This window comes from Nelusetta ayraudi, unplaced genomic scaffold (assembly GCF_046127955.1).
Source record: "Nelusetta ayraudi isolate G7.1 ecotype Tasmania unplaced genomic scaffold, CSIRO-AGI_Nayr_v1 ptg000042l, whole genome shotgun sequence".
Classification (NCBI taxonomy): domain Eukaryota; kingdom Metazoa; phylum Chordata; class Actinopteri; order Tetraodontiformes; family Monacanthidae; genus Nelusetta; species Nelusetta ayraudi.
This window is the reverse complement of record NW_027466092.1, coordinates 56185-72042: the sequence shown is the minus strand read 5'-3', so window position 1 is coordinate 72042 and position 15858 is coordinate 56185. Positions and strand designations below refer to the sequence as shown.

General features: G+C 47.0%; 1 protein-coding gene across 1 annotated transcript; it reads left to right on the top strand.

Moving 5' to 3' along the window:
• The first annotated feature begins 162 nt into the window (after window positions 1-162).
• On the top strand, window positions 163-15563 carry LOC142893140 (uncharacterized). The gene is made up of 6 exons (XM_076033422.1): window positions 163-437; window positions 788-888; window positions 999-1147; window positions 2107-2335; window positions 3195-3415; window positions 13118-15563. Exons 1-6 carry the CDS (start codon window positions 244-246, stop codon window positions 13283-13285), a joined length of 1062 nt encoding a protein of 353 aa, XP_075889537.1. The 5' UTR covers window positions 163-243; the 3' UTR covers window positions 13286-15563.
• Window positions 15564-15858: the final 295 nt, after the last annotated feature.

Here is a 15858-nt window from a genome sequence, read left to right as displayed (position 1 = left end):
AACAACAACAACAAAAATCATTCCGTGAAGATGTAAACACGGGAGCTGTTGGCTTGACGAGAGGACGCTTTAGCGATACAAAAGCAGCATAGAGTTGTGTTTGCCCGCACAGCAGAACCTGGTAAAACTTGAAAAAAAAAAAAAAAAAAAAAAAACACTGGGATATGTGCGGCTAAACCTTTTCAACTTTAAGCAAATGTGCTGTGTAGTTTGAGACTAGAAACTTCAACAGCAGTGGTTTGGATGCATCATTCCAAACTAAACTTTATCTTGTTGTTGTTGTTTTTTTTTTTTTCACCTAATTTAGGTAAACAAGAAAAGAAAATGCCTCAGCTTGGAAGTCTGTTTGCACAGTTTCACCCCAGCTCCAAAGAGATTGTTAAAAGCCAGAGTCCACAGAAGACTCCAACACTACCCGATTTGATACAGCACGTCAGGTTAGTAGCTCAAACTGTGCAACAAACACAAGTTTTGCAGCTTTCACCCCCCCCCCCCACTCTTCCTTGTGGCTGCCATCTTGCGGCTGTGCTAGTTTTTCCTGAATACCTGCTAAGGCTGAACTAATTTGCACTGCTTAGTAAGCTAACTTACTAAACACTGTAGATCTTCAAACTCAAAACTGTTTCAATGTGAAAAAGAACATGACGTTTGCCGTGTGTTTTCATTGCATTGCTGCCTGCAATTGAAAACTGTTAATGAAGTTTTAGCCTCTTGGAATCTTCTTTTGTTTATCTTTTTTCCAAAGTGCAGTTGTTTTTTTATTGTCTTTTTTTCCTTAACTTTATAGGAAAGTGACGGGCCTGAGAAAGGAAGATGTTTACTGTAACCTGCGAATCCCTGATCAGTTTCAGAGCACCAAAGACGACATCAGCATTGTCATCCTTGCAGGTTGAACATAATCTTCCTCTTCTGTTCTCTGCTTCAAATTGAAAGTGAGGAGTCAGACGTTTTTCTTTGTTTGTTTTTTTTGACGTCATGTTTCTCTGTTTCGGATCAAGGCCACGGGATCTTCTGCATTGATGTCAAACCTTGGCGAGGAACAGTGTCGGCTCACCAGCAGAACTGGCACGTCCAGCTGAAGGAGGAGAACCAGAATGTTTCCAATACCCGCATTGAGCAGATCGATGACCCTCTTCAAGCCATTATGGTAACTTGATAGATAGATAGATAGATAGATAGATAGATAGATAGATACAATGTCAAACTGTCTGACACATGGTTCGGTTTATTGTCCAGCACACAATTTTCTCTTTAATCCAAACTAACTGAGTTAAGAGAGCCTGAGTCACTTGCAACAATTTGTATGTAAATTTGAAAACGTTACAACAGGGCTTTCTAAACTTTGTGAGTGCTCGCTCTTAAATTTGAAAAAGGCCACAATAGTGTTGACGAGGGGGCGGGGTCAACACAGGCAGGTGCATCTAAACACAGCTGTCGCCTTCTGTGCCTCAGTCTGTTTCGCTGCGGAGAGGACGGCGATGAGGATGGCAAACACTCACTTGTGTTTTTGGTGGACAAGTTCCGCCGGGCTTTCATATGTTTTAAAGGGAGAGTTCAACATTTTTGGCAACGTTGCTATTTGTGGCTGTTGTTTTGAGCTCTGTGGAGCCTCAAAAACTCATCACATCCACAGTTTAACAACTCCAAATGGCTCTGTCTGGTGGACAAGTTGTCTGTTAGCAACTCATATGACTGTTGCCAGAAAGCTTGACCTATACCTTTAAGTGACTACATAGAACAAGTATTTTTAGAAACAGTGTCATGTTCCTCAGATGATTGCAAAGTTCCTTTAACAACAAAAAGCGGCTTTATTTTAGGTGCTTTGTTACACAACTGTGCGTTTACCGTGATCCTGACATTCCGCACAGCTGGTTTATCAACACATGACGACAACATATTTACAACTTTAGCCTCATCCCATGAATTACAAATAATACCAGTCAAAACCCACCGAGTTCATTATACAAAATATCTCGTCAGTTTATGTGATCAATTAATTCCTGACTTGCTCTCTTTCTTTCTCTCTCTCTCTCCCTCCCTCCCTCCCTCCCTGCCTCCCAACCTCGCTCTCTGTCTCTCTGTCTCGACCGTGTCTCTCTACCTCAGGCCAAGACCACCAACTTGTGTGAGCACCTGAGGAGGAGCGGAGTGCCGGTGCGCCAGAGCCTCTTCTTCCCCAGGGTCTTCTTCCTCTCTGCCGACTGCCAGCTGGACGAGGAGCTGGAGAAGAAGAAGGAGCTGCTCTGCCACAACAAGATCGATGACTTCCTGCGCTCCTTCAGGGAGGGCTACATGGCCTGGATCTCAGACGCTCTCACTCCCTCCTGGATCTCCGGTGTGTGCCACTGTCACTTGTGTCGACCACATCAGCACTCAATGGGCCCCTTTTTTTTCTTCTTCTTTTTTTGCATCTTTATGCAACATCACAAACTCATGCAATTCGTCATCCAAAAGAACAACAACATTTAGTCCTCTGTTAACAGTATCTGGCTAAAGTGACGTGCTTGTACCTTTGACTGTCTATAAAAGTGGACGGTGACGCATTCGTTGATTTTTCAAACACTCGTTCTTCAGCCAAGGGGAGCCTATGTATGTGGGGTACTATTCCGTATCGACAGCCAGTTATTTTCAGTCTTTTTGCAACCAGCTTTGGTAGTCCCTGCTGGCCCGAATGATAGAATATGGGTTGTTGGTACTTCCCTTATGAAATCCAAAGCTCCATCCGTGTGTGTGTGTACAGTCAGTAGTTTGTACATGCTAAAGAAAAAAAATGAAGACAGCATGTTTAGCCCTCTGTTGACAACTTCCCCAAAAAGCTTAAATGCCGGGAGATGCTAAAACTGACACTTTGATGGACTTTCCACCCATTTTGTAATGGGACCAGAGTTAGATGAGGCTAGCATCTGGCTGGCTGTAGGTGTTGCTAACCTGGGGGAGCCATCTGTGACATCACAAAGAGCCGCTTTGTTTAAGCACAGGCTGTGAACAATGGAACCAATAAAAGACAGTAAAAAGAATCCAGACAAGAAAAGAAGGACAGACTCTTCTTATTTTATTGGCTTTGAACCTTTTTTTTTTTTTTTGCTTTGTATCAGCATAAAACGTTTTGAATCTTCTTGTCAGGAACAAACTTTAAATCTTCCAAGAATTCCACCCAGAATAATTTTTACTTTTTTTGTTTTTCATTGCTACAGGTCATCTGTCGTACGGGCAGATGGAGTCAGTGCGGGAGGTCCTGAGAGGGGTGGGCACGTGGGATCTGGTGCGGCTGAACTGTGGCGAGCAGCTGAAGGGAGACTACCGCAGCTGCCAGTACATCGCCCTCAACCGCCAGGACACGGACACGCTGGAGTTCTCCACAGGGGCGGCGCTCTCCGCTGGCTCTATCTGGGCCCTGCTGGGACTCAGTCCTCAGGTCAGTCCCAGACACGAAGCGGGTGGTGGGCTGAGGGAGATTGGCCAGCAGGGGGCAGTAGGACTGTATGGCTTTCTCAGTTCAGTCATTCTCTCGTGGTTGTTATAAATTTAAAACAGCAAGAAACTGGTGTATGAGATTAAAGGTCCTTTTATGATCCGTTATGTTTGTCACAGTGATCAGTACTACGATTTAGTTGCATGTGCAGCTGTTGTTTCCTAGTGATTCTTGGAATCGGTCCAGGTCAGTCTGGAGACCAGTTCATGGAAATCGGCCTAAGCCAGCATCACCGAATGTTTTTGGGGTTAATTATCTAAACTGCAATAAATAAACCCCTACAGCACCCCCACCTCAAGATTAACCCCTGAAATGCCCCGTACTGTACATTGTTAAACGCCCCATGTGTTTACATCTGGCGCAAAATAGAAAAAAAAAAGAAAGTTTTTCTTGCCCCATCATGTTTCTACCGAAGGTTTGTTGACGCCACACTGATGCCACAGCTGCTTTGCGAAAGATGTGAGAAACAGTCAGACATTAGCGAATTAGGGAGCGACGCTAAGATTTTAAATTTTTTTCTAAAGAATTTGCTTTCTGGCCACTTGAAGCTGCAGCGTCGTCCACACTGGGCCTTAAAACAAGCAAGTGCAGTGCGTGTGTTTTTGATTTGCGGCAGCGTTTCATCATCTCCCTGTGTTTAGAGAAGACCTCTTACTGAGATCCCACACGGGGACATTTACAGACACACACTGAATAAATAAGTAAATAAATTAATATTACAAATAATAATAATAACAATAACAATAATAATAATAATAATAATAATAATAATAATAACAAAAATAATAATAATAATAATGTCTGTTTAACTTTAATCCTTATCAAACAAGAGGTATTTACACCACAGGTAGTTGTGATTGTGTTTTTGAGATTTTACCTCAGAGTCATGACAGTGGGTTGTGTTGCAACAGCGTCTCCGCCTGTTCTTACTTTCTCATACTAGATTCAGCTCGAAAAGCTGCCACATACCTTCACTGTCGAACCTCGTGTGAAAGAGATGCGTCGAAGCCAATAACTCTTCCATAAACCAGGTGTTTGAAATCCAGTACAATCAGACAGTCGTGAGGAAAAGCGGCCCTTCAATCTGAGGCACGTTGGTGGACAGAGATCAGGAGGTCCAGTCAGTCACGGCTCGGCCCAGGATCCATCACGCACTTCACACCCACCCAACACAACACTGGGCTTCCCTTGCAGCTGCACCCATGGTTTTAGCTCCCCCCCCAGCTTACACACACACACACACACGCACACACACACACACACACACAGAAACTCCTCCAGACTGCATGTGTGCTCTGTGCTCTCGCCTCCAGCTGCTGTGTGTTTGAAACATGACCCAACAATCATTAGGCAGTCTCCAGCGGGCCCTTTTCCAGCCCGGAGGACACACGCACACGCGCACACACACACACACACACACACACACACACACATACACACACACAGGACAACTAAATATATTATTCTCAAACACATATTTGTAAAGGGATGCGGGCTGAGCCGGAGCCGTTCCTTCATATTTTACATAGAAATGTGACGTGTCACACATATATATGGTAAACATTCTCCTGGGCATTGAACGCACCAGGCAGGCCCATGCATTTGTCTTTGTGCCATCAGGTCCCACATATAAGCATAGACTTGTGGGTTTGTGCACGTTTGCACTGCTGCGGTGCATGACTTTCCCCGACTCTTGAACCCGAACACCTCCTGGCTGCAGCGTGCAGCAGCTTGAGGCTGGCTGAGCAGGGAACCCGATAGCTCCCCAAGGCATATTTCAGAGGCCAGAAATAATGTGGCCTTTTGATTTGTCACTTTGTAAACACACGGGGGAAGAAGATGGTGCGATACGACCTCCGCAGATCCTCACGGCCGTCTGCCCGAGTCGTCAGAAAGCAGCAGCAGCCGCAGACGAGCCGGGCCACGAGGTGTGTGCCGTCTGCAGGGGGGGCCTCGCTCAATTACTCCGCGCTGAATGGGACGTCTGCATGTCCCCAAAGTGGAGAATGATTCAGTAGAGTGGCTGTAATTTATTAATTATGGTCTATATTCTTAGAAGCACGGCTCGGCCTTCATTCAATTTGTATGGATTGAGGGGTAATTACTGCTAGTGTGTGTGTGTGTGTGTGTGTGTGTGTGTGTGTGTGTGTGTGTGTGTGTGTGTGTGTGTGTGTGTGTGTGTGTGTGTGTGTGTGTGGACTGAGGTTGCTCATGTGGTTCGTGTGCATGTCATTTCCTATTCTGACTCGTCAGGCCGTTGTATCAATTTATGTGATGATCATTTTGCAGAGAGGAAGTCCTGCTTGTTTATTAAACCTGCATCCTGGATGCTCGCGTTCGACATTTAATGTAGTATTTTTTTTTTATTTTTTTTTTTAGTAGAATAACAATTAAAGAGTCAGACTACATCCGCTTGTCAGTGTAGCCACGCAGGAAGAAAGGAGAAGAAACCTTCGCAAATCGCAAAAATAACACCGGCGCGGTGGGAGAATCGAAGTCGGGTTTCCCGAGAGACGCTCAGATGCTCCGACTCCGACCGAGGATTGTGCGCAGAGGACGCAGCTTGTTAATTCCACCCGCCCGCGCTGACATTCCTCCCCATTTGACCATCTCCCGGGGCTGCACGCGCCGCCGGCCCGTAATGGACGGAGGGAGCTGGTGTGTCGGGTGCTTAGCGCGGGGAAAAGATGGAGAGGGGAGACATCAAGCGCTTTGTGCCGATAATGAATGGAGGCGCACAAAAGGCCAGGAGCCGTCCATTGACAGAGCGTGCAAATTCTGCCGCCTAAATAAATGATATTGGCAGCCGCTGTGGCTTTTTGCTCTCTTTCTATGGAGAGTCAGACACAGAGGAAAAAAACAGCATTCAGCCTTTTTAAAGGACAAATATGCAGGAGGGCCTTATTGTCAGCTGCGCATATTTCTGTAATAAACGCAGAAGAATCACTGACGCCATTAATAAGGTATACCAATTTCATTTTTCAGCCAAATTATCTTATTTACCCTTACGGGAGCGCCACCACCACCTGGTGGAGGTGTTACCTGGCCTGGATTAGAGCAAAGTTTCAGATTAAAGTTTCCTGATGGAGTTGTTGTGATGGGAGGGAGGAGGAGAGGAGGAGGAGGAGGAGTGGGACGGACGGTGGGAGGGGGGAGAGGAAAAATTAAGTGAAATGAAAATGGGGAAATTACAGCGGCGACGCTCAGCTTTCTGTAATTGCGGCCGCGCGGCCCTCGAGAAAGGAAGCTGGAATCGGGAATAATTTGCACGAGAGTGCGCGTGTAGGAAGAGAGGCGGAGGAAAGCTAACGATGCAATTACACACGAGAAGAGTGCTGCAGGATCACAAGTGTCTGTGATGAACTAGTGAAGACACGGCCACTTGTGCCGCGGTGGGCGGCAGGCCTCGGTAACAAGCCGCCTTGTAATAGCGCGTGATTAAAGTTGGTAAAAAAAAAAAAAAAAAAAAAAAATGTCTTTTTTTTTTTATTTTTCCTCCCCAAGCGTGAAGAGTCCCGTGGAGAGATGCTGCATCCGTCCCTCTGAACACGACTCAATGTGTTTCCTCCAAAACTCATCAGGCGGCGTGCGGCGGCGCCCCTGCGTGAAGAGGGTTCTTCAGGCTCTCCTTTGTTAATTTAGTTAAACATCAGCCGCCACGGTTCGTGTTTTACTCATCGCTACTTAACCCACCGCGGGATTGAGCTCGGCTACATTTGAATACATTGTTAAAACAAAGCTGCCGAGGCGCCGCTCCGACGCACGCTGGATAACCGCGCATGAATTATCTGGAGAGGAGGAGGAGGAGGAGGAGGAGGGGGGAGGTGCAGGAAGAGGAGGAGGAGGAGGAGAGGGGGGTGGAGGAGGTCAAACCTGTAGCTGAGCTCTTAATTCAAACATCTGGGAAATGATCTCATTTCTTTGCCTCCTGCGTAATTTGTATTGTTTAGAACATGAATCAACATAATTAGGGAATGTTTTTTTTTTAAATAAAATGATTATTTTCAGGTTTCATGTCATAGAAATTCAATATCATTTCAATAAATGATATAAAAAAATATTGGCCATACTTTTCCCAGAAGCACCCTCCAAAGAGCGAGGAGGCCATTCACTACAGTTGCATTTCCCCTGTTAACGATTCTTTAACGGCATAAAAATTTGGCATTTTATAAAAAAATGAAATATATATACATATAATTCTTTCTGGCCACTGCCAAAGACGTTTTTTTTATCAGGGTGACCTCTGCTGTTTGTTTGTGGGGACCCAGGATATTGCGCTGATCCCCACAGTTTGGGTGAGATGAGATCCGATCAGCAGGGATCCATGAATAATGAAGAGGCAGAGTGGAGCGGAGACACTTAATTACACTTTCAACAGCCATTCTGGCTAATTGAGGACTGCAAAGGTGCTGAAGTGGACTAAATGGCAACCATAGTTTTTTAGTGTTTAGGGTTTTTTGTTTTTTTTAAAATTTAAGAATCCTATTACGACAAAATGGTAAGCGTTTCTTTAATTAAATGGCGGCTGGCGGCGACTCGCTCTGTCAGCTGACCAGCGTCTCGGTTTGATGTTTCACATCATCTGATTTGTCCCATTACTTCCGACCACCTGTGAGCGAACCGTCCGCGGCTCGTGTCCAGACGACGCGCACAGAGAGAAGAGGGAGTGAGACAGACAGAAAAAAGAGCACATAATTGACAGCGCCATCTGTTACAGTTAGGCGGAATTATGGGTAAACTGGTTAACAGACACTTTGGCCCATTGTCTGTTGTTTTGATAATCACCCTTAATAACGGGCGGCATCAATATGGCCTTTAAACCTGATTTGGGGGTTAATGGAGTCAGATGGGGGCGCTCAGTGTATGCTCTGCGGGGCTAATGCTGTTAGACATGTTTGTAAAGGGCCAAATGAAATCAGCGGCGGATCGTGGCCCTCTCAAGTCGGCCAGACGGCCCATTGAGGAGAAGCGGGGTCTTCGCATTTTGAACGTCCCGCAGAAAATGCACTTAGGCGGCTGCAAATAAAGTCAGAGGCGGGCGGCTGGAGGTAAATGGTCATTGCCGGGAGTCCTAATGGCTTCCTGTTAGCCGAGGAGCTTATCGCACAGCCTAAAAACAACTGGGAGTGAGGAGGGAGTGAGGAGGGAGTGGGGGGGGGGGTCGTTGTCATTGTCATTGTCGTTGTCATTGTCGTTGTCGTCGTTGTCGTCGTTGGTTTTGCGCTGGAGACGAATGACAAATGTCAGCGATGCAGCAGGGCGTTGATGTTCCTAATGTTTATTCCACAGCTGGAGCCGCTAATTTATGACCATGAGGAAATATCCTGTAGGTGTTAGCGGCTAGCGGCTACGACCTGCTTTGGCCCTGGTGTTGGGAAGAATAATTAAGGACGCAGTCGAGGATCAGATAAATATGTTGATGATGCGTTTATATCAAGCTAATTCTTTTGATTCATTCCATTTTTGGTTTTTGGTACCTTTTTATTTATACAGTAAATCGGATCAATATATTTTGTTTGTTAGTTTAAATTCACCGTTGAACTCCAGAAGGTTTGAACATTGTGTTTGTTTAAGTATTAGCGAATTGAAAAATTAGATTCAGGATAAAAGTGAAAAGCGAATACTTTTCAGTACGGCCAAAACCAACACATCAATGAACATTTACGATCTTCACTCATGTCGGTCATCCAGCCGTTTTCCTGCATTTGCGTTCCCACTGTTTATCACATAACGGTGATTTTTTTGTTTGTTTTTGTAATTTTTTCTAAAATAGTTTCAAGGTCTTTTTTCTCTTCTAAAAAAAAAAAAATCAAAACATTCCTCATTTAAGTGACATCCTTCTACGTGGCGTCAACAGTAGTCACGTGATTGGCTGATAGCGTGGGCCGGCGCTCCGCAGGCCGCTGTCCGCTGAGCCGCGCCCCACAGCCTTCAGCTAATTGGCAGCTTCAGATCCAGCTGGCGTGAGTGGCGAACGGCGAACAGCCAGAACCTCCCGTCAGGCGCGGCGCGACGCGACGCAACGCGACGCTCCCGTTCGCGCCCGCAGGTTCGTCAGTCAGCGCGGCTGGCGAGACGCGGCGCCGATCAAAGGTCCCCCGGTCGTGCCGGGGCCGGTGTGCCGTTACGCTCACTCAGAGTTCAGCTGAAACACGGCACCCGCCGTGGCTCCAGGTGACGGCCCACGAGACTCCGCCCCCCTCCAGGCGCCTCGGTTCTGTCGGCCAAGAATTCAAACCGACGCTGACACCGTCGCGACTGTCGGGAGGTGTGAGAATACAGGAATTATCATGTTGGGGCGTGTGTGTGTGTGTGTGTGTGTGTGTGTGTGTGTGTGTGTGTGTGTGTGTGTGTGTGTGTGTGTGTGTGTGTGTGTGTGTGCAAAATCAGAAGGTGCCTGCGTGTTATTTCCAGGTAGACGGGTAGAAGATGGTTGTTGTTGTTTTGTTTTTTTTACCCCCCTGCAGCTGTTTGTCAGCAGGGGCAACAAAAGGTAAAAGGTGATGAAAGATGGAGATCAGCGAAAATGAGAGTAAATAAAGAGTTTGGTTTGTTAGCGGTGATGTCATTCAGGCAACACGGGGGCAGATCGAGTTCGGTGAGTTCGCAGCCTCTTTTGTGTGACACCCAGCCTTGGCCCCCGCGGGGGTGAAGGTGGAGACCGGGGGGGGGGGGGGGGGGGGGGTGAGCGGGAGGGGGGTCCAGTCCTCACATTGGGTCTCAGCACGGCCAGCCAGTCAGGAGTCAGAGGTTCTCTGCTCTCTACACGATGGACCCCGAGTGACCGCGTTTGGATTAATGAGCAGTCCGTCCGTCACGTCACACTTCTGCTTCCTCCGCTGTGATTTCGATACAGCGCCGTCCGAGCGATAACGCACGGTGATACTTCCCGTACCTGGGAACCGGGAAAATCCAGCAGCAGATCTTCCACTTGCGGCCGACTGCAACGGCTCTTCATTTCGACGTTAGAGCTGAGCTGCTAGGTAACTGAAAAGGCAACAGGTGGTTTTATCTGACTGAAAACAATCAGGTGTATTGCCTGCGTCGTGGTATGCCACTTGATTTCACATAACAACAAAAGGCATTTCAGGGTTAATTTCTTTTTTTGAGCAGTTTGAGGATGAATTCATTTCAGGAATTTTGGACTCGTCGATGAGCTTGAAAACTAAGATAAATTCCTGTGGATCTGAACTGTTAAGTACACAGAATCCATGAAAGGAGCAGCCCGCGTGCATCGGGCCTGCGGATACGAAACCAGTTTGAACTAGTTCTGAGTGTTGACATGCATTTTAGAACTGTCAGGTTTGTGTAGGGTTACTTTATTTTTGTTGCTTTTTTTTAAAAGGGCGAGCAAAGCGCCACGCATCATCGTGGTCCTCGCCTACAACGTGGATAGAACAAACGGCTTGAGTTCCACACTGAGTACGAGTAAAACAGCAGACAAGACATTTGTGTCACCAATTCGCTCACACGCTTGCAAATGATGGCCAGCCGTGTTCAATTAAGATGCACACAACCTGCCCCACTGATTCTATCACCGCCAGGCAGCCTGGCGCCGCTGCAAAAATGCCAAGCTGTGCCGAAGAGAAGCGAGCGAAGCGGCAGCTTTGGCCGTGCGAGTTGCCGATATTTGACCCAGCCTGACCCCCTGCTGCGGGAGCTCCACGTCGGACGTCAGTGCCGCGAGCCTGTGGATGCTTCGATTTGATTCCTTTACGCGTGGTGCGTGAGGTTGGAACCAGCGGCGCTGGAAGTTGAAAGCGTCCCGACTGCTCCGCGGTTAAACTTGCTCATAGCCGGCGGTGGCGCGGCCCTGATTTGCAGGATCGACTCCTGTCTGATGTCTTTGTTGGCTGCCAGCTGTCACGAAGATACTGGGTTTTTTTTGTTTGTTTTTTGGAGGGGGATTTTTTTTTCTTTCTTTTTTTTTTTTTTTGTCCAAGCATGCCAAATTAATAGACTCTCACTCCCTCTGAAGTGTCTCATGCTATTGTATTACAAGCCATGTGGCATTTGGCCAAGGCTGCAATATAAGACACAATTGTTCCATTTTCTCTCCTCCTCTCCTCCTCTCCCTGGTTTTAATGCACCGTAATAAGGAAGTAAATTGTGGAAAGATGTGTGTCTGAAAACCCGACGGACCTTTTTTTTTTTTCTTTTTTCTTCCCCCCCCCCATATGCGCGCGCTGCAGATAATTAGGCGGGCGGCGAGAGTGCGTGCAGGTGCTGAGGGTGCGGCGTGCACTCGCTGCGCGGCGGCCGCCGCCGCCGTCGACTTGCCGCGTGCTCGTGGGCCGTCAGGGGTGTCGCTCTTCCCATCAGCCCCTGAAGCTCAGCAACCTCTTCACTATTAAAATGATCACTTTCAATAGCGGACAAAGGAAAGAGGGAACATATCTAGTGCAGGGTATTTTCCCCCACCTCTAATGCTTATCTGCCTTTTGATGTCGGCGTAATAAAAGGCCCATTGGGCTCCCACAATGACCCGCAAAATGGACAAGAGCCGATATACTGGGCTCCGACCGTCGCCGCCATTAACTAAAAGGCCCAGACATTATGGAGAGCCGGGGGATGAAAGAACACGGGGAGGGGGGAGGAAAAAAAATAATAATTGAAAAATTGCCTAATGCTAAAGTGAAAGAAAATGGAGCCGTGAAAAGGCGGTGTGATACTCCGTTATCCCTTGTAAATGCAGCCAAACAAGAGATGCGGCGGCGCCAGTCTGTTTGAAATGGACGTGGTTCAATTACCTGCATGTCTAAATCTAGTTAAGGCTCCCCATTGTCAGGCTCAAACACAACGGGCAGTTTTGATGTGGTGTCAAAGCGTATTATGCCCTACAACCTACATAAAATCAAGCGAGGTGTGACTCCATTCAGCAGGAGATTTTTTTTTATTTTTTATTTTTTTCACAGTTAAAACAAGGTTAATTTAATATTTATACCGTGTTACAGACGGCGCAGCGTCACTGTTCCACCAGAACCTGCACAATAAAATCATTTTGGACATTTTCCCTCCAGGGACTGTTTTTTTCTTTCTTTTTTTGCATGTATTATTTTGCTGCTATACTGATCACAGTAGATGCACTTAAACCTTAAACAACCAGAAGAAAAGAGTTGCCTGATCTTTAGTATTTAAACCCTTCAAGTGACGATGCTCTTGAAATTTAATAACTTGGTAGTTTTGAGCATTTTGAAGGTGCAAGTGGTTCACTTTTAATGGCAAAACATTCTTTTTTTTTTTTTTTTTTTAAATAACTGCTCTTAAGCATCATTTTGTCTCCCAACATGGGAAGAAACACTACGGGATAATTAAATCCGACCTGAGTCGGTCAAATGTTTCTTGACTGAGAACATTTTTCAATCTCTCTGTGAAATTGGAACCAACCCACAAATGAGAGAAGACATCTTTCACTTGTTGCCCTTTGTGATGTCACATACCTCTTCTGCGTTAGTAACTCGATTCTCGTAGAAGGCTGTAAACACAGGGCTAAATGTGCTGTTTTCTAGACATCTAGATGGTGTTTTTTTTTACCCTAAATGTCCCTGAGGGCTCTTCAGAAACCTCCTGACCAGTTAGTGAGTTAGTTAGTCAGTTGTTTTTTTTATTTATTGATCATGTTTCCCGTTGTCCTGTGTTTTGCAGGTGACGGTCAGAATGTACAAGCGTGGCTCTCGGGGCTGGCTGGGCAAATCCCTCAACGCCACCACCACCCTCCCCTCCAACACCTTTGTGATCTTCAGGGTGAGCGGGGAGGAAACAGATTCCAGGATCCCTGCCAGCACCATCCACAGCATCACGCTCAGCATGTGACGGAAGCGGCGTGGAGTTACGGCGGTGAGTTGCAGCCAGCAAGCAAACAAACTCTGAGGCCTCGTCCGTCGCCGGGAGATCCCTCGCAGCTTTTCTTAGCTCTTTTGTCAGATTGTTTGGTTGCTAACAACTAACCAACTGAAGTTGCAAACTCCCTCGGTGTTGAAGATTGAAAGAATTTTTTATTTTTTTTGCATATAGTTGTTTTTGTTGGTTTTTTTTGTGTTTGTTTTTTTTGGTTTTTTTACCTATGTTAGTGAACGTTTCTCTTCGCAGCTTCGTGTCCTACAGCAGCGGGTCGACGGAACCGCAGTAGTTCCACTTTGAAGCTTTTTTTCGTGCGTCCCTGTGGGTAAACGTACATCCGCTCTTCCTCTTCCACTGAGGACAGGAGGCGTCTCACTGTGCAGGTCTCTCACTTCATATTCCAGTCAGACAGACAGATTCTCCGTCAGTCCTCGTCAAGGCCACACACACACACACACACACACACACACACACACACACACACACACACACTGCTGCCGCCGCCGCTGCCTCTTTTTTCCGGCCACGTCCCCTTTCTGATTTCCTCCGAGCTTCCCGATTGTGCCCACTTTTCTTGAGAGATTTTAAAAAAAAAAGAAAAATGAAGAAACCCTATTTTAAAAAATACCCACATGACAAGATGGAGGACAAGCCTGAAAGGTAGCATCAGCTCTGGCTCACTCTGCTGTGGCGTTTTGTTTCCCCTACCTTGCACTGTTGATAAACACCGAAAACGCCTCCGATTCTCCGACGCGCAGCGACAGCGGCGGCGGCGGCGGCGGCGGCGGCCCGCTTAATGAAGATGATGGCAGACAATTAGCCCGATTAACGTTCTCTTGTTTCTAGTGCCGGCCCGCCACTTTACACCAGCCATTAATGAATCATTACGCCGGCGGCGGCTCGGGGACTCAATAGCGTTTAACATGTTAATTGTGGCGGCTGATTGACGGCCGATGAAGGAGGCCGAGCGCGTTAGCGGCACCTGTGCAGCTCTAATGGCAGGGGCGGGGGGGGGGGGTGGCGGGAAGGAAGAGGAGACGGGGGGGAGGAGGTTACGGTCTGCCCAGTGAGCTGTGACTGTAAGGTGCTTTATTAATATGCCACAGCGTTGGGGCTCGCGCTCGCAATCCTATTTGCCGAGCGCCTGGCGGCGGCCGAAACAGAGTTATTTTCCATCAGCCGCCTGTTGGGACTAATGCCATAGAAGGAGCTCTCTGTCTGAGGCCGATGCTATCAGCGCCGCGCCGCGCCGCCCGGCGTCGTCTTCCTACCTGGAACATGGTTACGCCGTTACTCGAGCTCCTCGACGCTTGACAATCGTCCGCTCTTCCGCTTCGGCCGCGGGGCAGATCGCTGCGGCTCTCCGCAGCCGCTCCAGCGCGGCAGGCTTCTCTCTCGCTGGCATTTTGTGGGTGGGCGTTGTGCCTGTTGTTTTTAAGGTGTCCTTCCGTGTTGTTTATGTTGTTTATGCCAAAAGGTGAAGGATGCCGCGCACATAACCGATGATTGCCTCGTCCTTCCCCACTCAGGCTGCGTGTTTTTTGTAAATAAATGTTGTTGTTTTTTTATATGTATTTGATATGAATGTAACAGCAGCAACAGGTCTGAACGTTTGAAAGTCCCATATTGTGCAAACGTCACTTCCGTCTTCTGCCCCCTGAGGCCGCCTTGTTTATTTACGCCTTGTTTTGTGTTTTTTTTAGCAGGAGGCTTCAAACAGAGGGCTAAATACGTGTGTGTTTTCTTTCTGTTTTCTGGTTTTGGGGTATGGATAATAATGCAGGGCTGCTCCAAAAAAAAACAGTATGGGATTTCACACAAGTAGCAGGTTACAGATTTTTCTTTCACAAAATGCAGGTAGATTTTTTTTTTTTGTAAATGAATTACCTCAATAATTTTAGTCTTTATCCTTGTTGAAGTGTGTTTTACTAAGATTTTCTCACCCAAAACCCTCAAAAAATGAAATGATGTGATTTGGGGTATGACAGGTTCTTCAGAAACAAATTCATTTGCAAAAGAGTTTTGCAAAAATCAAGCAGATTCTACTCCAACTTCACAAACTGTTGTTTGATTACCTTTATTGTGCAGCCACCTTGAACGCCGATGTTTGTTACTTTTATGCATGGCTGTTTTAATCACTGGTGCGTGTCTCTCTGTCTGTGTGTTACTTTTAGCCATGACGTCATAAAAATGTCCTCGTGTTTACATGATTTACCGCCTCTTGACATAATAAAAAGCAATTTGTGGCCAATCTCGAGCGTCTATGACTGCGCAGCATCCTGCAGATCTGCATTGTGCAAATGATGTGTGTGCTATTCCGAGTCATCTGTCACAGCTGGGTCATGTGGTTTCCTCTCAGCTTCGTTTGGGGGGGGTGGAGGGGGGTGGAGGGAGGTGGGTGGAGGGCATTCATCAACAGCGACTCAGCGCCCTTTGAAAGCATGCAGCGGGTCTCCAGCGAGGTAAAGGCCTGGATATTAGCGATGGATGACTGGCCACAGGGACAATGTGAGCTCTGTCGGGCAGCGCGGTGGTCACGGGGAGGG